The sequence below is a fragment of the Pelmatolapia mariae genome, linkage group LG18 (genome assembly GCF_036321145.2).
Source record: "Pelmatolapia mariae isolate MD_Pm_ZW linkage group LG18, Pm_UMD_F_2, whole genome shotgun sequence".
NCBI lineage: Eukaryota > Metazoa > Chordata > Actinopteri > Cichliformes > Cichlidae > Pelmatolapia > Pelmatolapia mariae.
Genome location: NC_086243.1, coordinates 25,166,402 through 25,193,505, shown reverse-complemented (window position 1 = coordinate 25,193,505; position 27,104 = coordinate 25,166,402). Strand labels below are relative to the sequence as shown.

Sequence of the window (27,104 nt, the reverse complement as noted above, 5' to 3'; positions counted from 1 at the left end):
CAGTTACTAATAAGGCTGAAATTAATATTTAATTTTACATCTGATTATTCACATTTAATCTCTAAACAACTCAGTTTTGACCATAGTACAAAACCCAAAGGACTAATCTTCACTCAGGTAATTTCCCTATTGGGGGATGGAACTGGCCAGTTCATTAGGTACACCGCTCAAGCGCTCATTAACACAAATCTGATTAGCCAGTCACATGGCAGCAACCCAGAGAGGATGCATTTCGCACGTGCTCACCAAAATTATACAATAAAAGTTTGGAAAACTGTTGCCTTGTCTGATGAGTCAGTCTTTCTACTGCGACTGTCAGAATTTGGTGTGAACACCATTAAAGCGTTGCTCCACCCTGCCTTGTACCAACTGTTCAGGCTGCTGGTGGTGGTGTAATGGTGCGGGGTGTATTTCCTTGGCACGCTGTGGGTCCCTTAGTACCAACTGAGCATCATTTAAGCTGGAGGATTGTTGCTGCCGTGTGCTGACTTCTCAAATTCAGATTTTATGAACTTCAGAACATATTCAACAGGTTTAGAGTGCAAACAACTTCACTCTGGTATAAAAAAAGAAATACTAGAATAACTGTAAATGTATTTTATTGTTGTTTGATTTGATTATTAACAATAATTGGTATGTTTTCTTTTCTTATAATCAATCAATGTTAATTATTTCTGCAGTCCTGAGCAGTAAGTTCGAGTTTCCCTAGAGAGGCATTTCCAGGCGTAATTACCAGCTGCTAAAAAATCTGTCGCTTATAAAAAGCTCTTATATAACCTAAAAAAAAAAAGTGTTCAGACCCATTTAAACAATTCAGTTTTTCTTACTTCGTAGTAGAAATTTTTTGTAGCTGCAAACTAAAAGAACCAATCCACAAAAACGGTATAGATGTCACAACGTCACATGTATGTGACAAGGGGCGACGACGTGCTGATTAAAAGGTCATTTAAACTACTATTAAAAAATGTTGGTAGACCGCCACCCCGACTTGTCACAAAACAAAATGCCAGTTCTTTTGTTTACCCTTAAAGGAAAGTGGATTAAATTTTTAGTAGCTTATGTTTATGTGACCTTTCACCGCGCTTTGTCAGAGTATCCAAAACACGAGAGGAGTGAAGTCATCGGCGTCAGAAAGTATGAGCTATCCTTCCAGTGCAACCTGCCAGGACATGCGTCCCATCTGTCTGCCTCAGCTGTCTGTCATCAGGGAGGGGGCTGCAGGCTGACAGGCTCACTATGAGGAAGTTATGGCAGGAGGACTTTAATAACAGGATAATATACTGTGTACAAAACAGCTGGAACAATTACGATGTTGTCATTGCACAAACAGCTGATTGTAGGTAGATATTGTTTAGAGAGTTAAAGGGGAGAGGCGTCTCATATTTCTACCATGTACAGTCCAATTCAGTACCTTTAAGATGCACATTGGGTTAAAATAATCACCGTGGAAACATTTAATCAAATTCATTTGATCTCTGTTTATATTGTTACCAGATAATCATAATTTCTAGTAACATTCCTGTTGATTCATATGTTACAAATCAGCTTTAGACACTAAGCACCAATTAGACACAGGCAGCACAAACTTATAAAAAGCATCTTATTTTGCAGTAAAGACTCACATGTTTAAAATCATTTTAGGGAATTAGGTAAATAGATTGAGCTAAATTCACTGCTTTGTTTTGATGGTCTGTTTCATTCAGTCTTTTCATCTTCAAGGACATGCAGCAGTTAAATCTGTTAAGTTAATTTAAAACAAATGTTTGACATGAATAATTCATTAGGTGCGTTTTGCTTTGAAAAGCTGTAGCGCGGCTGTGTGCCCAAGGATACGTGAGCACAGAGACAATATTTTATGCAACTTGTTGTTGTTGTTTTTGTGATTTACTCTCTAATGCCGTAATTGCAGTATTTAGCTCTATGTACCTTTGAAGGCATTCCCAGTGGAGGTGAACAAAATCTAAGCTGTTGCTTTTATAAGAGCAACAAGCGTTGCGAGAGCTTTAGCAGTAGGTGTTACAAGCTTTGTGAAATCTGTAGTGACACGACCGGGAGTCTTTTAGCCGTCTTACATGACTTCACATAAATATTTGATGTTATGGGTTATATGGTTATCAGGTTTATGTTTTAGCTTGCAGACTTCTAATTTGGCTTTTTTTCTTTTTAGTCTTTGTCATGCTTTCATGCTTTTTAACGACCTGAGATGCTTTTTCTCTTATTGTTAAGTCGGACAGCAGGCTTCCCCATAAATTGAACTGGTCTTTAAAAGACTTAATTAGGCTTTTGTGAAACTGTGATTTGGCAGGACAGCGTGTTTTGTCAGGTCTTAACGCTGTCAGATGGATGAAGTTCTTTGACTGTTTAGGAAAAAGAAGGAACCGTTAAAACCAAACAATGGCCTCTGTTTTGAAAGGGGAAAAAAAAGTGCTCTTGGGACAGAATTTTGAAACTGAAAAAGTGACGCAGATTACTTTTTCAAGATGAGCATTGGCAAACAAGTCAGATGGCCGTCAGGCAGCAAAAATGTTCTATTACAAATAGGAAAAACAGGGGGTAAAGCCAAACCAGTTGCAATGTCCCGAGCCTTAGTACCAGTTTGGATGCAGAAGCTCGCAAAAACTCCTCATACCTCGCATTTACAAGCATTCTTTTCCCCCATTGTGAAAGCATTGGGAATTGCAAAGGGAAATTAGCACAAATTGTTTTTACTTCAACATTTACTGCAAGAAGTCCAACGTGATGTGTTGTTGCACACATTTGATAAGGTTAGCCCTCAGCGGCCCGAGGCTCAGCAGTAGCGCCTCACCTCAGCCAGGATATTACCCCACTGTAGTAAAACTGTTGTGCATTCCCCCACAAGGATGCAGTAAATTTAATGAGATGGGGATGTTGCCCAGTGAAGAACCAAACTGTGCAGATAAGCAAAACTATTTGATAAAACATTGCTGATAGCCCAGCACAAGACATTACTGTTATTTATTAATCAAAGAACAAGAGCCCGATCCAGCTTCATTTGTCTTCTCTCGATCAAGATTTTCATTTTCATAATTAGTGGAAAACCTGCTGCTGAGAATTTTGACCATAACAGCTCCTGAAATTATCCCAAATACCTGTAGGTGCACCATAAAGCGGCCATGTGTTGAACAGCTGTGGCAGCTCCCCTGCCCGATCTCTCCCACCCTCCCAGGATCAGTCATGTCCACCGACAGCTGTATTCTTCACAGTCAACACCTTCATGTTCATGGCCTCCAACAGCCAAGTCCTTAACTGTAAACACCAACAGACACCGAAGCTGAAGAACAGAATCAGGTTCAAAAACTTATAGATGATAACTTATAGACTTAGAAGTCCTGTGGTCCACCAAAATGTTTATTTGACTTGTCAGTAGAAATTAGCTTTGCTCAATAGTAACGTTACCAGCTCTTGACCAGGATATGTATTGTGATCCACTGAAAATCCCTCTTGGGTGCTGTCCCAGTCACCCTCACCTTCTTTACCAATTTATTCAAAACAGCTCCAGACTCCAGGCACTGACTTTTTCTATGAGAAACAGCTGTCTGTTTTCAAATCCATTCAGTCCTAAACTGAAGTCCTAAGAAAACTACATGAAATGGCACTTTTTAAATATGTCACTCAAACTGAAAAAGAAGCAAAATTTCACTTTTGTGTTTGATAAAGTTCTCAGTATCTACACAAGCAAACCAGCGCATAGACTTTTCTGTGTTTCAGTGGCTGAATGAACATGTGGGAATCTTTAAACTGAGCCGTGTTGAACTCACTGTAGCTGTTCTCCTCTGTTAGGCCACACAGGGCGTCTCCTCCAGTCGCTCTGCTTCACCAGTATGTCCTTCCTGCTACTCCACATCATCTATCAGATTACCGTCCACAGCCTCGTGGCCGGGAACTCCATCGCCTCCAACTTCAACTGTGAGTACACTGCAGCCATTGTAGTAAACGCTCTAAGAGTAGCGACGTTTGTTCTGTATACAGAAATCGAAAAAATCCTTCACAGGTCAAGAATCCAAGAAGCAGGAATGGAGTTTATTGATTGAGTGGTCTTCTGTTGTTCTTGCCTTCTGGAAACATTTAAAAAAGACATGCAGGAAGCACCTTATTAATTTTTAGAAAAGGGGACAGACTAATAAAGCACCCTTTAAAATCATTTTCTGCCAAAGTGTGAGTCAAGGCAGAGGTATGTGACCGTTGCAGTTTGTTTCTTTGCACGATTACATGAAAACTAGCAAGGTGGAGTTTATGAAACTTGGTAGAGCGGTGGAGTATGGGTAAAAGTAGAGCTCATTAATTTCTGGTGTAGATCTGGATAGGGCAGAGGTCGGCAGCTTACCTCTGGGTTAAGACATTGGCACTGGCAGAGCATTTAAGGGTATTTTTCTATAAAAATCATATTTTTATTGGATCAAATGTCCTTTGCAGGGAACTTATTGCCTTGGTTGTATTCACAGGGAAATCAAATATGGTACAATATGAGGTAAAAAAAAAAATCTTCCTCTGTGTTTTGATTTTTAAACGAAAACACATTTTTTTTCTAACCTGTAAGAGCTTAACCCTGGTTTACACTTGTGTGGGTAACCTAATGGTAGAACCAGTAATATTACTTAGATGATTTGGCTTAATTTGGTCATGTTGCACTTTGATTATTTACCCTGTAAATATTTCTTTTCTGATATTACCACAAATAACGTGTTTTAAATCATGCGCGTTGAAAAAATGTCCAGCCTGCTTTAAACATGCAAATTACCTGCATTACTTTCAAATAATTTTAATTTAATAAGCCTAAGATATCAAGTTGAATCAAATGTTTGTATCTGAAGAGTTTTTAGGGCCTCAGTCGCAGGCCTAGAGAACATAAAGCCGTTCCCTCTGATCAATCATAGACTTTTTTCATTCCCACATAGCCAAAATAGCTCCAGTGTCTGATTACACTCTTTAAAGAGGTGTACACATACGAGCTGTGATGTAGTCTCAGTGCTCCTGCAGCTGTACGTAGCTGCTGGAGTTATTGCGTACAGCAGAAATATAAATGAGGTTAAACCTGACTGTAAAGACATTAACCATGATTTACTTGCACAGAATGGATGTTTTTTGGGGGTGGGAAAGACCAGATAAGGCGGATTCTCTTCCTGTTCATGACCGACTATGTGCACACGTGTGTCCCATCAGTCTCACGTGCCCTTGTGTACCTGCACTCTGACCAGCCCCTGATGCAAGGTCACAAAGTTGTATATCGCCAGAGAAAGTTGTAGCTTTTTCACAGCCCGAGGCAAGGTTTCCATCCAAAACACTAAGTGAAGACATGCACCATTTGCAGGAGAGAGCACACTTCGCTCTGAATAGTAATTCAGTTTTTTTTTTTTGAGATACCTTCATTCTTATTGCATTTTGTCACATCATGAAGATTTATGGATCCGACACATTCCTCAGTGTAATTAGCTTCCTTGTGCCATATGGCAATGCAGAGAAAAAGAATACTTGGTGCCAGTAAAGCAAACATTGTAAGTTCCTGACTCAGTGTTGGGAAGGTGTTAATAGCTGGCCTTGGGTTTCTCATGAAACTCTGTATCAAACTGTAAAATTTGAACGTGTCTAGACGGGACAGACCCTGACCTTATGTTATAATGACTTGTTCTCTCTAATGGAAGCGGCTTGGTTTTCTCCGCCGAGAAACGGCCAACTCACAAGGTAGAACGAACCTTATCGCCTCAGGCAAAAACACACGGCACCTCTCAGAGAGGGTAGACTAAATATTCTGTCAAGGAAGTCCTTATTACTAAAGTCTCAGGGGCTCCAGTTTTTTGGCAGATCAAACCCTGGAGTGACACCATAAATTCTGTCCAGTTATTTTATATAACTTTGTATTTTTCATTCAGTGGAAGCACTTTGAAACGCATGCTTTGAAAGTGCTATACAAATAAACTTTCATTATTAATATTTTGTGTAAAAAATGAAACAATCCAGCAAAAACAGTGAAAACAGCAACTTTCTCTCTAGTCAGAGAAAGTTGTTGTGTGACAGTAAATGTCAAGGATTTGCTGTGTGAAAGGCAGATTGTGTACTAGGACTTGAGAAACAGGAGTGAACTTTAAAATCAGCTTTAATGCTGTTAGCTCACAATAATACAAAAGTCCAAACATCTGCATGGCAGGAGCTGGGTATCTGAATGCCAGGGATCTTTAGGAAAACAGGCTAGGGAGACACACAGCCATGAGGGACGACAATACAAAGGACAAGAGAAGACTCAGATGATATATGCATACAACAGATAATGTGGGGAGAGATAACAGGCGGGAGGACAGCTGTAAGTAATCCAGAACCTGAGACAAAGAAAGTAAAACATCACACAAGACACAGAGAAAAACAATAACTAAAATAAAACAGGAAGAGATAACGGCAACAGAGATTAAGCATGACACGGAAATAGAAGGGAAGCGGGAATACCAGGAAATTCAAGGAATTAAATATAAAACAAATTATAACCAAGAACAACCTAAATTTGAAACTGAAATCTGAGAATATGAATAAACAGACACCAACCAGGAAATGTTGTTATAAGAAAAATACAAAACTCAAAAAACATGATTCATATCTCCAAAAGAATCAAGAACCCATAAACCCAAAACCCTGCGGCCAAGACCCAGAGTCCATGATACAAAAAACTGTAGCGTAACCAGCCAGATGTTAAAGTTTCTGTAGCCCAAACCTTCTGCTGTAAAGCAAGAAATACAGATTATTGCAGTAAAGAACACAAATACATGACTTTTTAGAAATCAGCTGCATTTTAACTGACAACCTATTCACTAACATAGCAGATTAACTCAAGATAAATAAAATACACTTTAGCTTTGACATCCAGAGTTAGCGTGACTAAATTCTGGAAGAGATGTATGAATCACAAGAGAAAGAAAAGAGTCCAGTGAAAAACATTTTACTGAATGAATATCAAATTGGTAGCATGATGTAATAACCCACAGATATGTAACATGCAGAAAAGCACAATGACCAGCTTTAAATAATAAGTCTGTTTATATTTTTTATATATTTTTGGTTATAATAAATCAAGTCAAAGTGAACTTCCGTCCATTTATTAATTTAATTCCGCTTATCCAGCTCGGGTTCACGGGCTCTTGAGTCTGTCCCAGCTTCTAAAAAAGGACACGAGGCTAGGTACCCCCTAGACAGGTCGCCAGTCTGTCGCAGGGCCAACAGAGAGACAGAAAACCATTCACGTTTTAGCCAGTTAACCTAACATGATAGTCTTTGTGGGAGGAAGCTGGAGTACCCGGAGAGACGGGAAAACTACACAGAAAGGCCTCAGCCGACCCACGACCTTCTTGGTGGTTAGTTGAACTGGTTCTGCTATCAAATATTGTGTGTGCAGCTTAGCATGTTTTAGTTTTTATCTGGTTGCTATAGAAGCCCATTGTTACTCAGACACTATTAATAACACATTAGTGAAACACTGCTATTCTAGTTGACATGTTCCTTAATGAGTGCTCAGACTATTTTATTCTAAGTCGGTCCATATCCTGTCTCTAAATGCTCGTGCGTTGCCGTCGGACATTGTGGAGCCTTTTTAAAACAGAAATTAAAATAAATATTTGTCAGTGGGTTTTAAGATTCCTGCTTTCAGCTCGAAGAAGTAGTGGATGTTGACACACTGAGGAAGTCAGAAAGTGCTTGGACTGAGCAGCACATTGTTTGTTTTGTAGATCTTATGAGATTAGCTGAAAGTAAGAAAGTAAAGGATATCAGACTTAATTGTTAAGACTGATTTAAATCAGTAGAGGCTGTCACTTTAAATAGATACCCTTGATAATTGTTTGAGCAGGAACAGTAAATATATTAAAACAAAAAGCCCCCCGTTTTGTTCCTCCAGCAGTGCAAAAAATAAAAAATAAATAAATAATTTGGTGTACATGACTTACTGTCCTCCCTTGAATGCACACCACTCCTGGTATTTTAAACATGCTTAGTATGGATTCTTGCTATCTAAAGTCAGGTTATTTATGCTTTGCCTTATCTCACACTGGAATTTCAGTAAAAACCACACTGAGTAGATCAAAAACATCCTCGTATCGTGTCAAAACAACATTTCGCAGCACACTTCTTTTAAACAATCTGCACCCAATCTTGCACAATATGCAAACCGATGATTTTGAGTCACTGTGATGATTTGTATACATGTTGTTGGCTTTTCCACTTCCTGAAGTTAATGTCGGCCTGTTGATATTGATATTTTAATGTTATTTCTATACAACAGGAAGTTAGGCATTACTCTTTGTCTTCTCATTCTGCCGCCTGAGAAATAGCCTTATCTCAGATTTTCTATATCTGGCGTTTAGCCTCCTTGACACCCTTTTCCTTTTGGCAGTCGAGTATAAACAAGGAGTCCTCCTTCGCAGTTAGGTGGTTATCCTCTCCCCGGATAACTTCATATAATTTCCTCCGTTCACCGCAGCCAAATACGCCATTAGAGCAGTAAGCTGAGTATGAGTATGAATGAGAAAACCTTTCCAAAAAAGCTGACACCTCCAGCTGTTGGAGCAGGTCAGCAACTGGTCACCAGATGAGTCCGGGGACGCTTTCCTTTGGAGTCATCCGTCATTCCTGCGTGCTGACTCGACATTGCATTTACAAACAGTTGAAAACATTTGTATTCCAGATGGGTGGAGTTCAGTACATTGCAGATCTAAATTGCCAGTTTGTAACTAAAAAAAACCAAGCTCCACTCACTTCCATATACTTTCCTTTGATTGTTTAAACCTTATGGTAGTTTTTAGCAGCAATCTGGTCACTAAGGAGCTTTTTTAAGTATAATAAAGGATTTGTGCATTCAATTTGTCTTATGGCAGTAGACATTTGTCCAGTCTGTAAGGGCTAAGCAGCCTAAAAAAACACGGCTGTGTAGCAGTGGTCTTTATAAAGCCCCACTGTTATTCCCTTTTGTATCCACACATGTCTTTCCTGCTGTTTCCTTAATGTGCAACACTTACTAAACTCTCAGATTGTCTGATATAATTATGATGTGCTGAAATGTTGATTGTGCTTATCACCATCCTCTGTGGAAAAGGGGCAGCTGGCATTAGGTCCCAGAGATAGAAGCGAGAGTGCAAAGAAATGCAGCACTGAGAGGTTAACAGCCCAGCAAGTACAAAGGGTGTTTTATGGTGTTCGCATAAAGTGTGAGGACAGGTATTTTTGGTGCCCAGCTGGGGTGAAATGCGGCCTCGCCTCGGCAGGCAGAAAGTCTCTCTTCTAGAAGTCTCCGTGCTGAATTCAGTCTGCACTACGACGTATTCCTAAGACATCCTATGCATCAGACTGGCCTTGCTTTACCTCTGACATTCCTCGAGCATGATCTCACACACAGGATGGATTTCCTCTTACATCTGTAGGTTTGGTTTTGGGGGTGGGTTGAAGTTGCATGTTGCAAACTGACTGCATTTGCTTAATGCATCACTGGGTTTCTATTTTAAGATTTAAACAGGGCATTAAGTAATCTATGAACTCTATCAAGCTCTGTGGGTGATTTTTAGGAATTAGAACAACATGAGTGGAGCTTATCTCCTACTGTGCAAGTTTCTGGCACTCCCCTCTTTCCTGACCACTTAAGCTACTTGTAAATGACACAAACAGCAAAGCAGCGAGCAAAAGCAAAAGAACAAAAGGTGCATTGAAGAGCTGGTGCTAGAGATGTTTTAATATTCACTGAAACTGCTGCTCAAAATCTCTAAAGTCTAATTTTGCTTATGTCATTGTGATTGGAGTTTTCACTGTTGTTTAATCTCATGATTAAAGCTGGCCTAAGTAATTTTGGACCTTTGGAGGAAAAAAAAAAGATTCCAAAGGAAAACACAGCCACGATAAACCGTTGGCTTGTAGGTTTGTTATGGTTACTAACAAATCCAGTGGACACAGACCAACAAGTTGTTGGATTCATGTTTCAGGTCAGTGGAATTTGCAGATTTTAAACTCAGGTTTGGTGCTTTTACTCCAAATAAAGGCATGTGTGTCTTTAGCTTTTAACGTTGATGTTTGGCTCTCTGCTTTCTGCTCTTCTGAGCTTGTGTGGCACAATTTTTTGCAAGTTGCTGAGAATCAGAGCCGTACAGCTGTGTGGAAACGTGGCTGAAAGCTGATGAGAGCTACACAGAATCTTTTTTTTTACATCAAATTGAACAAATACTATGTTTAGCTTTGCTCTCAGCGTGCAAATAGATTGTTTGGTGTTTCAATTCTCTGCTCCACACATGATAAAATGGTTGCTAGTCACTGGTAAATGTATTGCAGTGTTGCTTAGTACCACAGAGACAATAATTACTAATTTCCTTTTGTTCTTTTGGGTGTTTAGCTATTACTGAATGAGTCATTTACACAACCTAGTTTGTTTCCTTCATCAGTGAGCTCTTTTAGATGGGAGTAACTGAGTGGAAGTGGACTGATGAGTCTTAAACAGTGGAGGAAGTGTTTGATGTCAGGGTATGTCATGTAGCCCCCTCCTTTCACAGATGTGTGTATGTTTGTTTTCTTTCTTTCCTTTTTACTTTGTAAATTTCTTAATAACTGTGGTGATTTTTTATTTGATTAACAGTAAGACATTTTATTTAAAGAAAAATATATATTTATATATGCCTCTTGCCCTAAGACAAATGGGATAGGCTCCAGCCCAGTTTGATCACTGATGAAAGATAATTGTACTTACTTGTTTTGCTCAATGTAGTAAAGCATTTGTAAATGCTAAAAATTGTCGACTGAAAAAATGTGTAACAAGAATTGCTGTGAAAAAAATGTCTGTTTTCTTTATTTTAGCTTGACAAGCTGGCAGTAGCTGGCTTGCACAGCGGAGACACGGCAGATAAGATGAAGATGAAGTGTTTTATCTGCTTTATCTGTGTTGAGCTAAATTCAGTTCAGCATATAATTACTACCAATAGACAAAACAGATGGACTGTACTGATACGCCATTTAGTTGAGTCACACTCTGACGTTGTGTTTTCTGTGGCAGTAGAACAAAGGCCGAATGAGTGCCGTTCTTTCGTTCTCCCGAGCTCATGAATTGAATACCTGGAAATCTCCTTGTGGGTGTTGGAGTGATGGTCAGGAACACTTCAACCAATGCAAAGCGTGGAAACGAGGCTTTGGTTTTTATTTTCTTGTTTATACATGAAGGTTACACGAGCACCGCGAACGATCCTCTGTATGAAATTAAAAGATGAGCTGACGCTATCACTGGATACATTAATAGATTAATCATTCAGGTTTTTTTTGTTTAATTTGTTTGTTTGTTTTTTGTCATGGTGCTTCTTGATCAACCAACTTCCTAATTGTTTCTAATGGCTGTGATCTAACAATTATTAACTTTAAAGGTGCTTTTCTTTGCCAGACCTTACCTGTACTCACGAAATTACTTCATATATTTGTGTGCAGGTTCCTCATGGGAGAAATCCATAAGACAAATTGGCTTTGAAAGGTAAGATAAGATTTAAACTAATAATGAGTTATAAATAATAATGATGCTATAGGCTGTTATATTTTAAATCTCCCGAGACCCTCATGTCCACATTGGTCATCAAGCTATGTATTTCCTACAGCTTATACTTCATACTGGTCAAAGTATTTTATACTTTTTTTTTAAACAATACTCTTTGAAAAAGAACTTTCTCCTCAAAGATGATTTTGGATTAAAGATCCCTCTCAAATAAAAGCTTGTGTCTCAGGAGTAGGGATGGGTATCGAGAATTCCTTTGAATTTTTTTTTATCCTGCTTGTCTATTGATTCCACTTATCGGTTCTGCCTGCACTTGTGCTACAAAATGATTTCAGTTCCTGTGCTGAAGGTGGAAAATAGTGGCGCAGTCTACAGAGTGGATATGGATACTTTATTTATATTTTATAGCACAAAAACACGAGTGAGCGAGAGCGAAAATCAAAAGTAATATAAAGAGTAGTATAACAAATTACTTTCTCTGGGAGTAATTAAGTAGCGTACTGCATTACTTTTAAGAAAAGTGTTCTGTGTAATATGTGTAATAATTACTGAATTACTTACTAAAATTATTTATGTAGCAAATTAAAAATAAAAATAAAGAGAGATACAAGACAAAACCAAAGTGCTGTACACATTATGTGGACGACAAAATTAAAAATATTTATGAAAAAGTCAAGATAACAGAATGTTAATATATGATCAGTTAGTTCGGACACTGTTACATGCAAAATACATGATGACATTTAAGTGACCTTAAGAGAGAGAAAACAGAAATACAGTCTTCCTTGCCAACTAACCTCGATTGTCAAAAAGACCTAAATGTAAAGCAGGGACACAGACATTGAGCATTTTGTCCAAGTGCCAACCTGACCCAAATGCACTGCTTTTTAGAGAAATAAAACACCTTAGAGTCGAGTCTGAGCAGGGAATCAAGCAGTCTGCACCAACTAAAGATGAGACACTATGGACTGAGCGTTCTGCAGACACAGTGTGTGCAGTCAAAACAAAAAATTAGGTGAAATAAGATTTTTTAAAAAGTAGAATTTAGAAAATAAACTATTGTATAATGTGATAAACTAAATAACAAAATATACCTTATAAAATAACTATAGAAAAAAAGGGGTCAACTGAAAATCATTAAAAACAAACTAAAACTAAATATTTGTACGAAATGAAAACAAAATCAAAATAAACAAATTCAGTTTTGAAATTGAAACCCTACTGAGCGATGATAACACATAAACAGTACAACTGTGATTGCAATAATAATGCAGTTTTAAGGAGATATCTTTAAAAATAAATTATTTTAAAATTCACATTTTTGCTTCACCTTTTTTATCGCTGCTCTGTTTGCAGGAGGTGGCACCGACTGTGCAAAGTGTCTTAAATATAGCAGCCCCACAATAACATTAAACATCACTTTTTACTGTAGCTGCAGTGGCTCGTCATGTACCCAGCTTCATAAAAGCTCCAAACCTGTCCCTGTGTGGATTCTTGTTGAACGCTAAACCCACTTATGTTTGACAGTGGGTTGACGGGCCTATTTTTCAAAGCTTTTGCTGTTGTGTCTGCCTCCCCCCACACACACACATGATCATATTAGATGTGGTTTCCTGAGTACGGGAATGTCCTAACTCAGCCACGTCCTTTTTTCCAGTACTCAACATCCTTCATACTGTAAGTGGCGGAAGTAGAGCCATAAACATTTTATCCCATATGCATTTACCTGTTTGTGTCGAGGGTCATATACAGTATATGAACAGTGATTACAGTTGGCTTTGGTGCATTTTAATGCCTAAATGCACCTGAGCTCAAATGTATCCAAGCCTGAAAGCGATTCACAGCTGTTGTGTGACTTTTTCAGTCATGCTGATTGTTCAGTTTACTCAGGATTGACCTTTGCAGATCCTTTATAAATGCCAAATATTTATATACAGGGCATATTTTATTTGGTCTATATTTAAAGTTTTTCACTGAGGTGGCGTGACTAATTCCAGCTGTAGCTTGGACCAGTGAGGATAGGTCCGAACACTACTGATGTTTTTGTGATTCCCTCATATGATAACTATGGGAAAAGTGGGAGTCACTGAAGTTACTGGCTCAGCCCCGTTTGGCTCTGATGGTTTCCATCTCTTTCATCCGTGTGAGGATGCGCGAAGCTTCACAACAATGAAGCAAATGGAAACAGGCGTCCTTGAGCAGATTAAACTCCACAACAGAAGCCAGAGGCGCATCTATTTATCGGTGTGTTCGTTTTTCCATCAAGATGATTAGCACTCTGTTTTCAACTTGTTAACTTTTATAAGCTTTATATAAGCTCAAGACCAGAATCCGGAATGACACTGACTTTTTTTTGTAAATGAGTGCTTCTTCTTTTTTCTTTTTCCTTTTTTAATTACAAGTATTCGGTCAGCTTTTTCTCTGCAGCCTGAGCCGCAGAATCACCAGTATGGTGTGTTTATTGTAAACTGTTTAATTACTCTTGGAGCCCAGCATGAAATGTAAAGAAAACACTTTAGTGGCCAAACACAGGATGGAGCGCTATTGCTGTAAAACCAAAATAGAAATTGGTTTGGATGATAAAAGAGAGTTTTAAAGCTTTTGAAACCTGTTAGCCATTTCAGGGACAATTTTTATTTGTTTTAATAGAACATGCAATCATGACACCTCATAAAATGCGTCCTCGGGCAGCATAAATGCATCTCTCTGGATTATTTGAAGTCTGAGATTACTGCAGCAGTCATGGCAACTGTCCGCCACCAGTGTTTAGCTTCCTGTTTGAACAAACCTTTTTGTATTTAATTAGACGTGAGCGGACTAATCAAATAACAATTGTTGCAAAGGCAGTGTTTGTTCACAGCGCTATAACTACAAGAGTTCAAACAGCGTCGTGTTTTAATATATCAGTAATAAAAACCCCGAGCTGTCTTCAAGTAAATATGATTTGTTTATTAAGTGTTGTCAAGAGAATTCAGACAGATGGACAAACATCTCAAAATGATCCCTTTTTTTAGTCCTTACTTTTCTTACTCCATGCAGATGAAAGAGAAAAGAAATAGGGCTAATTACGCCAGCTGCCTCCGTACGAACAAAGGATGCAGTTTTTAGGGAAGTAAACATGTTTTTCACAGTTTAGTTAAAAACAGAAAATAACGCTCTCGCTCTCTCATGGCCTTTTTGTTTGAATGGAATTTAACTCGTTAACAGCAATATGTTTAAAGCCCGATTTCATTAAAGAGGGTGGTACTGCATATAAAATCTGAGCACAACACATATTAAAAGAACAGTTGAGTAAGGGAAAAATACAGATTCCCATGCGTTCATGTGAACAGGTGGTGTTTTGCTTCAGTAATACCTGTTCTTGTGATTCTCAGTGCAGCTCCCGTCTGCCTGAAATGGATTAGAATGAATTAATAACTTTTCTTTATTTTAGTTTTAAAAAGTCAGAGATACAGAGGGACATGTGACGAAGAACTCAGCCAGGTTCAAACACAGGACAGCACCTGTTTATGGGCCAAAGTAAACTAAACAAGCGACCAGGAGTCCCTGGATTTCTCAGAAAAACTGCTTCATATTAGACCTCATTGTCCACGGGCAGTTAAGCCTGTTTTATCTTGTCCCAATTTCCATCCGTTATGTGTTATTGGCCTGCAAGATTGCTCCAAATCACGATTTTTGGGATTCATCTGCACTTTGAGGAACCGAGCGTCTGCTTTCTGTCAGCGTCTGTGTCCCATCTTTTGTCTGTTTGTCCCCAGTGTGAGAGGTGCAGATGCGGGGAATGGCATCCGAGTGTTCATCCCCGATATCGGCATGTTTATGGTCGGCTTGGGCATCTGGCTGCTGTGTCGCAGTCTGGTCCAGAAGAGGCCGCCTGAGGACATGGCACAGTACAATGAAGACTTCCAATCAGAGGAACAGGTAGGTTTCATTTGAGCTGAAATGAAGTCCGTCTGTCTGGATGGTTTGAAAAGTTCTTTTAATTTTGTTGTTCTTCATTGTAATATTTTCTTACTCCATGAAAACTCCACACAATTAAGATATTCACAGTGGGTGGAAAAACAAAGTATTGGTCGGTTTCACGCAGCAGGAGAATCAAGAAAGAGAAAGGAATGGCGGGCAGTCTACTAATTGACTTATTGTTTCCTTTCCTGTTTGAAATAGAAAGTGAAGGGAGGTGTGGGTTAAAGTGTGGATTTCATAAAAAAACAATAAATCATTTAGGAAGCTGAGTACAAGCAGATTTTTGTGCCTAAAACAAAGAATAAAAGTGTCTTGAAGAGAATAATGTTCTCTGAATATCAAGTGGAAATGTCTCAGTCTAGTCGGAGGAACTTTCAGTTGGCCGTAAACTCCTATGTAAACAATTTCACACAAACTGATTACAGACTTTAGCGCTGAGGAAAGAAAAAGTTGTTCATTGTATGCTGTCAAAATTATTCCTATAAGTATATGAAAGGAGACTAAAAAGTTCACAAATCTGTTCATTATAAATACAAAAACCTGAGCTTGTTTAAATTGCACAGCTACTGGCATCCCCTTTCTGAAAACCTGTGTGCGCATTCGTGATTTTACCATGGACCTCCAACTCATACAGAGAGCAAATCTCAAATTCAAAGTGACCTGACATTTATGTTGAGAAACATAGCTGCTAAAGAGAACTGCATCTTTTCTAGACCTTAAAAAAAGAACCACATTTAAAACAAAATAATAATAAAATATTTGTGTTTTTAATGACCGTCTAAACTAAATTCACCTTGTTACAAACAATCAAATTCAATTTCACTTCAGTTCAGTTTTATTTATATGGCACCAAATTAAAACGATAGTTCCCCGAAGGCGCTAAAATAGCCTCTTGTATAGGGCTGTTCAAGTCCTAACCTGAGCTCTATAAGCTGTAAGCTGCAGAACTCAAGTAAACTTCCCCGTGAGCGTTGGTGATTTGGACAACATCCCCCGTCTCCTGGCAAGTCCTCCCTTCTCTTTATGACTTGTGTTAATTAAATCCACATTCACTTTCACTTCCACTGTGCTGCTCTGGTTGGCACAGATGGCATGGCCGCTTTATTACTGAGAAACACCAGAATTAATCTACAGCGCCTGTATTGCGTTCTCTTATAACAGGATTTGCCGCCTGCTTCTTTCTTTGCCTAGCACTTTATGTGTTGAAGTGAGTGGCCTGCTTGCTATGATGTTTCTCTTTTTCAGAGTCTTAGGGAAGTCAGGGACACATAATTGCTTAGATTCAGCAGCCAAGGAAGAGCTGACTGGATTAGATGTCAAGCCAACATGTAGTTCCAGAGGAAAACATCTGCTAAGGCTTTCAAGCAGCTACACACGCCACATATATGCTCTGATATGTTGTGTTACATGCTAACCGTACTGAAAGACACTCGCAGGAACACACGTGACACACTTTACTTTTTTAGTAATAGTAGAGATTACCTGTAAGAAATTGTTTTCAGCACCATGGAGAGCTCTGACCTCCGAGCTGCACCCATATGTGCACCTTAAATGTGTCGCTGTTATCTCCTCCCAAGGAGGAAGACGAGAAGCTAAGCCTGGAGGACAACATCCTGTTGGAGGAAGACTATGAAGCAGGGTACGAGGCTGAGGAGGACGAGGAAGATGAGGTGCTGGAGGACGAAGAGGAGGAGGAAGAGGAGGAAGAAGAAGCAAAAGAGAGCACAAAGATGAAGATTCTGCGGATGGTGGCAGAAGTTGCTTCCAAAGTGAAGGAGATCATCGGGAATTTGATAACCACTGCAGGAAAAGTGGTGATCACTATCTTGTTGTGCATAACAGGTGAGGAAATCTTTTCTGTCTGTAGTTTCAGATTATCATGAAACATACAGTCTGTTTGCTTATGTGTTCAAGTTGGGCACCTTACATTAACTTGAATGATGTTTGCTTTACAGTTACACCGGTTTTCGCTCCTCCAGCTAAGAGCAGCCAGGGTTTCTTTTGAACACTTTTGAGTTTAAAACATTTTTCTGTTTAAACTTGTCTCAGTGGCTTTTAATCAGGGCCACTTTATAGACATTTAAATGGTTGGATTTGTGACAATCAGAAAATTCTAGTCTGATTTTTTAATGATTTTGACTGTAAAGACCAATCTTTTTTGTGGAGGAGATGCAGTTCCCAAAAATAATGAAATAATGAAATAATGAAAGAATAATGAAAGAAATGGCCTACTTCCAGTCATCCTATTAACTATGTGTATTTAGCTTTAATTTCAGACCGGTGCTCATAAAACCAGTTTTTCCACAGTTTTCCACGTGTTGTTGAACCCTTGAAGAAAGTGTTTTTAAAACAGTAATTACATAGCTATGACATTGTGGTAATGAAAACAAGTGCGATGCAAGGAATTTAGAGGAATTTAGATTTAAAATCTCATAATCCCTGCAAAAACAAGGCAGCAAAACCCCTCACCTTCATTCAAGACTTTAGAGAGAAGAAAACACTGAATTAATTAAATAATTAATTCTCATATAAAAAAAAATATTGCGACTCCAGACCACTTTAACTACTGCTCAGTCATGCCTAATTTAAAATCACTAGTTAACCTGACATACATGTCTCTGGACTGTAAGAGGAAGTTGGAGGAAGCCCACACGTGTACAGGGAAAATATCCAAACTCCACACAGCAGCTGGGGTTCAAACCAAGAACCTTCTTGCCAACAATCCTAGCCACTGCACTGCACTTTATCACTATTCAGATTTATCTGGTGACAGTACATAATATAAAGTGTATTCGAACTGTAGCTTGACAGCCAAGATGTAAAACTATCTGTACGTATAAGTATGTTAAACCATATTTGGAATTATTTCTCAGTCATTATTTAACAGCATTAATGATGTGCAAGTTTTGCCACATTCAACATATTATACATATCGCAGTGTTTATAAAATTAACACAATCTAAGGTTCCATGTGGGTTAAAAAAAAAGGCTTGTATTTATACACCACTCTGGCAGATGTCTGACTGGTTTTCACTGGTTTTATGTTTGCAGGAATCACGCTGCCCTCGTTGACCTCAGCTGTTTACTTCTTCACCTTCCTCTTCCTGTGCACCTGGTGGTCCCTGCGCCGGACCTTGAGCACGCTGATGTTCAGCTGCATGTGTGTTCTGATGGCCATCTTCAGCGCCGGACATCTGATCGTCCTCTACCTCTACCAGTTCCAGTTCTTTCAGGAGTCCGTCTTAACCAACGACGGCTACATCAGGTCAGAAATGTGGAGCTCAGAATTCAGACATTTTACTGCTTTAAATTTTTGGCTTTACATCAGACAAACAAGACTTTTTATTATTATTGTTTTATTATTTTCCACAATTTAACTCTGTTGGGCAAAACTGATCACTGATCATTTCAAATATGCTAACTCTATGTTGTTTGTATTTGTCATTCTCAAAAAAACAAAAAAACAAAAAAAAACAAACAACAGGCTTTAAAAACAATTTAAAAAGTCTCTTTTTTATTCTCACAGATATAGGTTAGGGTTAGCGAAAGCAGAGTAATCAGACCTCAGAGGGTTAAACTTGGTCGGTGCACTTGACTTTCACTCGGCACACAAAAGGAAAGGAAACCAACTCAGGAACAAACACAAACTGTTGTCCCAACAACACACAGTGAAAGTCAAACTGTGGCATTACAATTTGTTTCTCTCCTGTCATTTTGATGAATTGCTGAAATGTATTTCCGTAGTTAAACATCACAATCTGATACTAACGCTCTTTTATCATGTGAATATAAATGACGTGTTGACAGGGCTCAGGAGCCAGAGCTCCTTCGACTCAGCGAGATTTATTGCGCCCGAGGCAAGTTTGTTTAAACAATAAATATTTACTGTTGTTACAACCAAGAAAGCAATGAAAAGAAAAACTTAGCTGGAGGGTAGATTTATCAGACTCCTACTCATAGCACATCAGTGTCAAATGCAGAGCTTTTAAGCTCTTCACTACAACCAGTGCTGTTTTATTATGCATGAAAAAGGAGGCAATCAGCTGTCTGTGGCTGCTGCGGTGAAGCGCTGTGGTTGGACTAAAGCCACACTGTTGAACGTCTTGCCAATATATGTTAGTCACAGTTGTTCAGTGAGCTGACTTCATAGCAGGCAGTCTGTCAACTCATTGTTTCTATTCTGACAGCTTGGAATGAGAATGATGCTGTTTATTTAATAACTGTGAAAACAAATGTACACTTTTAAAATATCTGCTATAATTCTCTCTAAACATGTCCTCTATCGACTTCTGTTATTAATTTGACTTTGTTTTCTTCACTGGTGTTAATCAGTCATCTGATTTTAATTGTTTAATTTGGCTAACGAGGACATTCCCTGCTTTTGTTCACTTATCACGGACATTGGAGTTGGGGGTGAAGTTAGGCTCAAAGTGGAGGAGTTTAAGTATCTCTGGATCTTGTTCATGAGTTGGGGAAGAACGGAGAAAGAAAGATTGACAGATGAACTGGTGCAGATGCTGAACCAATCAATCTGAGATGGTTGAGCCATCTGATTAGGATGCATCCTGGATACCTCCTCAGTGAGATGTTTTGGACATGTACAACCGGGAGGAGGCCCCTGGGCAGATCCGGGACATGTGGGAGAGATAATCTTTCTCAGATGGCTTTGAAATACACCAACATCCTCTCAGAAGAGCTGGAGGAGGTGACTACGCCTTAGAATGCTAACTGGACCTCGAGAAGCGAGGGTGGATGGATGAATGGATGCCAATATCATTTTAGTGGAGTAGTGCAGCTCAGAAAAAACCTGGAATATCAACAAAAAGTGAATGATTTTACAGTTTGATTTAAAAGCTTTCTTATTTAATACACATGAAGAGAAATATTTCAAACTAATCTTTGGTTTAATTTTGATGAATGATGATTAGAAAATTAAGTCCAACATTAATTTTGTATTAAAGATAAAAAATTGGAGTCCAGCAGCCGCAGTAAAGGTAATTTATCACACTAAACTAAAACAAAAAAAATGCAAATATGATGCTTAAATTCACTAGTAACTCAGAAAGATCAATTAAAAAATGGCTTTGAATGTAAAGTAGAAAAGCTCTCGTTGATGTACGCCCACTGCTGTACAGCAGGTCCTTTAACTTATAGTAATGATGCGGTGTCTTCCAGAGCTCACCAGTAGCACTGCAGCTGTCTCTGTGTAGCTGATATCTCAGTGCCCTTGGTGTTGCAGTGTTTTATTGATCTCAGACTTTCTCATTTGAAAGCTGTGCTGCTGTTACAGCTATGTATAGCTGAAACTGCCTTGATAAAGCCCGTGTCCTCTCCGTCCCGCTCCGGCCTCAGATGGCAGATAAGGAAGCGATTACAGTGTCCCACTGACAGGTTTTTCATTAGGAAACAAAGTCATTAGAATGAATGAACCGCTCACCCTCACACCATCTACACAGGGTAATCTCTTTAAATCGTCCAGCTTTAGTGACCGCGCAGACGGGCTACCGTCTGAGTGTGTGATAAATTTGAGGGGTCATCACATCACTCTAGTATGCTTTAGTTTACCTTTACTTCTTAGGTTGTCTAAAAATCCTTAAATTTAAGAGAATAATTGTTGTTATTGGTCCCCTGAAATACTTAATTAAATGCTGGATATTGGAAAGTAAAATACTCAAAGGTGAGTGTAGGCTCTTGCCTCCAGAAATCTTTTAAATGAGACATAAAAGGAAAAGAATCACTGCCGTTAACGCTTCACTGAGGAAGTAAAGTTGTGAAGACCAAAATTAGACACACATTTTAAGGGTGATTGGCATAAAACTGTTGAGAACTCGATGCCCTGTGTACAAAGCATAAAAAAGCACTCTTTACTTTTTAAATCCCCTATTTTATATTTAGTTAGTGTTTTATGGGGGGAGGGTTCCCAAACTGTGGTCTTCTCACTTCGGAAAGAAAGAAGGCCCTAATTTGTCTGTCTGAGGGCCAGCATTTGGAAAGGTTGTCACTGTTCCGATTCTTATTTCACAAACAGACTGTCTGTTTCATCATTTGCCGTCTACTCACACGTTCATGTTGACTTTCCACATCACTGAAGTATTTCTGTCTGCTGCTGTGTAAAAACTGAGTCATGATCTCCTCTGCTCTGGCCTGTTTAGTTCGCACTTCAGGTCGTCAGAGGGAAACTATTGGCCCATATATACGTGTAGCCTCGATTTGACAATAGGCCACCTCAGTGCCTGTCCTAATTGTCCCTGATGACAATGACTCGGCCTTGCTGTGGACCTGGTGCTGAGTGAGACTGTTGAGAGTCCTGGCTTCCACTTCACTTCCTGCCTCACCGCCTTAAAGTGGAAGTCCCCTGTCACGTGACTAACCGGCCTTCCCCAGCTGTAACAAGAAACTGTTCAGGAAATGTGCTGGGTTCTGGGGGTTGTTCGCTCCTCGACATGGCATAAAAGACAAGACTCTGGAGGCTTCTAAATCTGAGTGTTTGTCACTGGAATACGTCAGTGCAGTTCCTGAGTAGATGACCTTTATTCTGCTCAGAAGGAAAAGGAGTGAAACATATGACATCCTTTGTTTTATGAACACATTTTTAGCCTGGCTGCATTGTACAGAATCCAGGGTTAGAGAGTTTCTTGCCAAAATGACCACTAGAAGAGAGTTGCTACCAAAATCAGAAAGTATATTTAGTTTTTTAAAGTTCATTACAGAAGTCAACTGGAAGAAACTGTAACACTGGTTTTATTAAAGTGGATTTATGATGACCATTTCCACCTCCATAATTTTTATTCATGGCTTTACTGGAGAAGCTGTGTGTGATTTATACTTACAAAAAATCCTTATTTATCTTACAGTGGCCTTGCCCCCCCCTCACTTCATCCACTGTCAGAAACAAACTGCTTTAACTCCTCTCCCTTAATCCCACTTTCTTCTGATTGGCTGCTTTTCATCAAAACGTTTGGACAGCGTGTGCGTTTGGCTTCCGTGCTCATAGCGAAACCTGTATACCTGAAGTGAGGAGCAATATTTGCCCTCTGTGAGATCATCATAAGCTAGTTTGATCATCATTGTTTATGTAGTGTCAAATCACAAAAATTTTTACATAAACCATAAATAACTTGCAGTGTTATAGAAACCCCAACAATCCAGAAATCCCCTCTGAGCAACTTAAAGTGACTGTGAGGAGAGAAAAAACAACAGGCAGCACCAGGCTCAGGAAGGGAGCCCTCTGCCACAGCAAGTTGGGGGTTGAGGGGAAACAGATGACAGAAAAGGTGATGAACAGGATCAGGATGATCAACAAACAGGATAAATCACTACCTATGGGAGAGCTGGGACGCAGGTTAATAACAAGCAGTAGAGGGAAATAAATGCACTGAGAGTCAAAGAGAGAGAGAGAGAGAAAGAGAGCATAGAGGAGAAGAGCTCAGTGCATCATTTTACAAGTCTCCCAACAGCCTCAGTCTATGGCAGCATAACTAAGGGCTGTTTCAGGGTCAACTGATCCAGCTCTAAGAACAAGCTTTCAAGTTTTTAGCTTGCGTCTGTCTCCCTGACTCAAACTGAGAGCAGTTTTGACAGTAGTCAGACAGTAGATGAAGGCCCTGCCATAAGTAAGCCTGCACAGTGTGAAATGCTCTGCTGCGATCACATGGCACCATTTATTTTTAATTTTTTTCTGTACTGCCATTCTCCATAATTACCAAGCCTCCAATTAGATTTACCCTAAATACTGTTCCTTTAAATCATTAAACTCTCAACACTGAACTGAACTGGATTTACTCGGAGCATCTGAGCAAAACAGTCCAGACATCCGTCTCCCCAGCAACACATTCCCACACCTTGCGGGAAATCTCCAGGTGAAGCCAGATGAGTTACATAGTCTCTCTCATGTGTTCTGTGCAGTCATCAGAAGATTTAAGCTGTTAAGAGTTTTCGTACATTTTTGCTCTCCAGGATACGACTAAAGGAAGCCAGTAAACTCTGTTTGATTTAAATTTGTTTAGTAAAATGTTTCTTTTCATGTATAAACTAAAGAAATTTACAAAGTAAAACATTAGGAGACAAAAAAGCGTTATAAAATCTTATTTGTCTGCTGTTTTTACTGCTTAAAACCTTTTTTCCATCTTCATAAACCTTTCTGTCTCTTCTCAGTGTGTTTGGCATCTCCCCCATTGTCCAGAGCAACTGCTCCTGCACGTGGAAGCTCACTGTGCACCCGCGGCGTAAGTGGTACCACTTTGTCAGTCCCATCATGCTGCTGATCCTCTATTACACCCTGGCTACTCTCATCCGCCTCTGGCTGCAGGAGCCCATCGACCAGCTGATGGTGAGGACAGAGAGAGCGCACACATGCCTTTTTTTTGCTCAAAATGTTGTGACATGTTTAGTAAAGCACATCAATAATTTATTGATTTTCATTTATATCGGGTGTTTTTGATTTGAAAGCAGCTCCACAAGTGTATTTATGATTTGGCTAAATTTAGATGTTATGGGTCAGATTTAGTAACAGTCTCCATCAGTCTTCTGTTCTTGAAAATGTACTGCAGGATTTACTAAATCACACTGCCTGTATGACATGTACATTTGTATGAGTTTAATATAATAATCCAAATCTCCAAGACAGCATACAGTGGCTTGCAAAAGTATTCGGCCCCCTTGAACTTTTCCACATTTTGTCACATTACAGCCACAAACATGAATCAATTTTATTAGAATTCCACGTGAAAGACCAATACAAAGTGGTGTACACGTGAGAAGTGGAACGAAAATCATACATGATTCCAAACATTTTTTACAAATAAATAACTGAAAAGTGGGGTGTGCGTAATTATTCAGCCCCCTGAGTCAATACTTTGTAGAATCACCTTTTGCTGCAATTACAGCTGCCAGTCTTTTAGGGTATGTCTCTACCAGCTATGCACATCTAGCGACTGAAATCCTTGCCCATTCTTCTTTGCAAAACAGCTCCAGCTCAGTCAGATTAGATGGACAGCATTTGTGAACAGCAGTTTTCAGATCTTGCCACAGATTCTCAATTGGATTTAGACACCAGACAGGTCAGGGATAAAGTTATTGAGAAATTTAAAGCAGGCTTAGGCTGCAAAAAGATTTCCCAAGTCTTGAACATCCCACAGAGCACTATTCAAGCGATCATTCAGAAATGGAAGGAGGATGGCACAACTGTAAACCTACCAAGACAAGGCCGTCCACCTAAACTCACAGGCCGAACAAGTAGAGCGCTGATCAGAAATGCAGCCAAGAGGCCCATGGTGACTCTGGACGAGCTGCAGAGATCTACAGCTCAGGTGGGGGAATCTGTCCATAGGACAACTATTAGTCGTGCACTGCACAAAGTTGGCCTTTATGGAAGAGTGGCAAGAAGAAAGCCATTGTTAACAGAAAACCATAAGAAGTCCCGTTTGCAGTTTGCCACAAGCCATGTGGGGGACACAGCAAACATGTGGAAGAAGGTGCTCTGGTCAGATGAGACCAAAATGGAACTTTTTGGCCAAAATGCAAAACGCTATGTGTGGCAGAAATCTAACACTGCACATCACTCTGAACACACCATTCCCACTGTCAAATATGGTGGTGGCAGATTCATGCTCTGGGGATGCTTCTCTTCAGCAGGGACAGGGAAGCTGGTCAGAGTTGATGGGAAGATGGATGGAGCCAAATACAGGGCAATCTTGGAAGAAAACCTCTTGGAGTCTGCAAAGGACTTGAGACTGGGGCGGAGGTTCACCTTCCAGCAGGACAACAACCCTAAACATAAAGCCAGGGCAACAATGGAATAGTTTAAAACAAAACATATCCATGTGTTAGAATGGCCCAGTCAAAGTCCAGATCTAAATCCAATCGAGAATCTGTGGCAAGATCTGAAAACTGCTGTTCACAAACGCTGTCCATCTAATCTGACTGAGCTGGAGCTGTTTTGCAAAGAAGAATGGGCAAGGATTTCAGTCTGTAGATGTGCAAAGCTGGTAGAGACATACCCTAAAAGACTGGCAGCTGTAATTGCAGCAAAAGGTGGTTCTACAAAGTATTGACTCAGGGGGCTGAATAATTACGCACACCCCACTTTTCAGTTATTTATGTGTAAAAAATGTTTGGAATCATGTATGATTTTCGTTCCACTTCTCACTTGTACACCACTTTGTATTCATCTTTCACGTGGAATTCCAATAAAATTGATTCATGTTTGTGGCTGTAATGTGACAAAATGTGGAAAAGTTCAAGGGGGCCGAATACTTTTGCAAGCCACTGTATCTGCTGTTACAGACAGAGCTGAGTTTAGGTTTTAGTCACAGTTCATATACAGAGATTCATCCATGAAAAATAAATTCAGGGAACACAGAAGCTGCTGCATATCTTTTCTCAAGACTGTGCACACACAGAACTCTGCAACATCACAGTTCAGCTTTCACAGAGTTTGATCTTTTTCCTGTTTCTGTAGCGTTGGATCTGTTACATAAATATTTCAAACAGCTTTTAATGGAACTCAGACAGATGTTCAGTTTTGAATCTTAGCTTTGCAGAACAATATGAGCTACCTGTGCGTTTACTCACTTGTACAGTAACAGTAACTTCATTAGCACATGTTTGGGTCAGAATTTGGCGATCAATAATAAACAGATTTTAGGTTTATATGGCAGGGTGTTTGTGATAAAGCTGCCCCTCTCTGAGTAAACCCTACATCAAATCCTACTACCTGCAGATCGATTTCTTTCGGCTACATCTCATTGATCTGAATTGCTGTGGGGTTTAAGGAGACACGTGTGTCAAAGAGATCCTCATGCTAAGATTTTTTTGGTTAATAGATGACTCACTCCCTGTTTTGGTATGCTCACTTTTGACCTGCTAATTTGGGTCAGTTTGTTGCTGTTGCTCTGCAATACTTGAATTAAACTGGTGGACAATATCGATTAATATTGAAAAGGGGGGAAAAAATCATTATTTCACCAAAAAGCCATCATCGGTGTGATTTTATGTGAAATAACAATCACAGTAAATGAAAGTTAGATGAGATTCCTGTACTAATCAAATAAAAGACATCTGCAGCCAAAAATTACTTTTTCAAGAATTGTATCATCACATTACCACTATACACAAATACACATGGGATATGGGAGGGTCAGTGTTAAAACTTGAACAGGAACTTTCCTTAATGTTAAAAGGGGCACTGTGGGTTCTTTCTTCTGTTACCTCTGTGTCTGGAAATCACAATTTTTTTAAAATTACTTTTTCATTTTTACCTACTAGCTCACAAGGGCATTTCAACAACTAGAACACAAATTTGGTTCTGCAAGAAAATTTGTTTTTAATTTCTCGTTTTTGACAAAAGAAAAATTACGCATTTTTGGCTTTACATTGTGACACTTTAAATTGGTTGATTTCTTTTGTCTTTTTTTTGCTTTATCAGAGCGTAAATGTATTTTTCAAGCTCCCTGACAATTTCGACTGACTAGTTCCTGTATTTGAAGTTATGAGGGATAAACTAAAAACAACAAAAAAAAAAACATAAAAAGACCCCAATTTCCAACCACCCCAGTTTGAAAGCCGGTGACAGTTATTAGGTATAATGTTGCATGGATTAGGTTAATTTGCAAAAGATTTGGTTCTGAAGGATTCA

General features: G+C 39.3%; 1 protein-coding gene across 1 annotated transcript in view; it reads left to right on the top strand.

Annotated features, from left to right (window-relative positions):
* LOC134616916 (piezo-type mechanosensitive ion channel component 2) overlaps positions 1-27,104 on the top strand; it is a 94,992-nt gene that overhangs the window by 8,279 nt on the left and 59,609 nt on the right. Inside the window, exons 3-8 of the mRNA XM_063461993.2 lie at positions 3,802-3,927; positions 11,446-11,488; positions 15,265-15,427; positions 17,047-17,311; positions 18,521-18,734; positions 23,624-23,798. Coding sequence (XP_063318063.1) covers positions 3,802-3,927; positions 11,446-11,488; positions 15,265-15,427; positions 17,047-17,311; positions 18,521-18,734; positions 23,624-23,798 — 986 coding nt within the window. The remainder of the gene's footprint in view (positions 1-3,801; positions 3,928-11,445; positions 11,489-15,264; positions 15,428-17,046; positions 17,312-18,520; positions 18,735-23,623; positions 23,799-27,104) is intronic.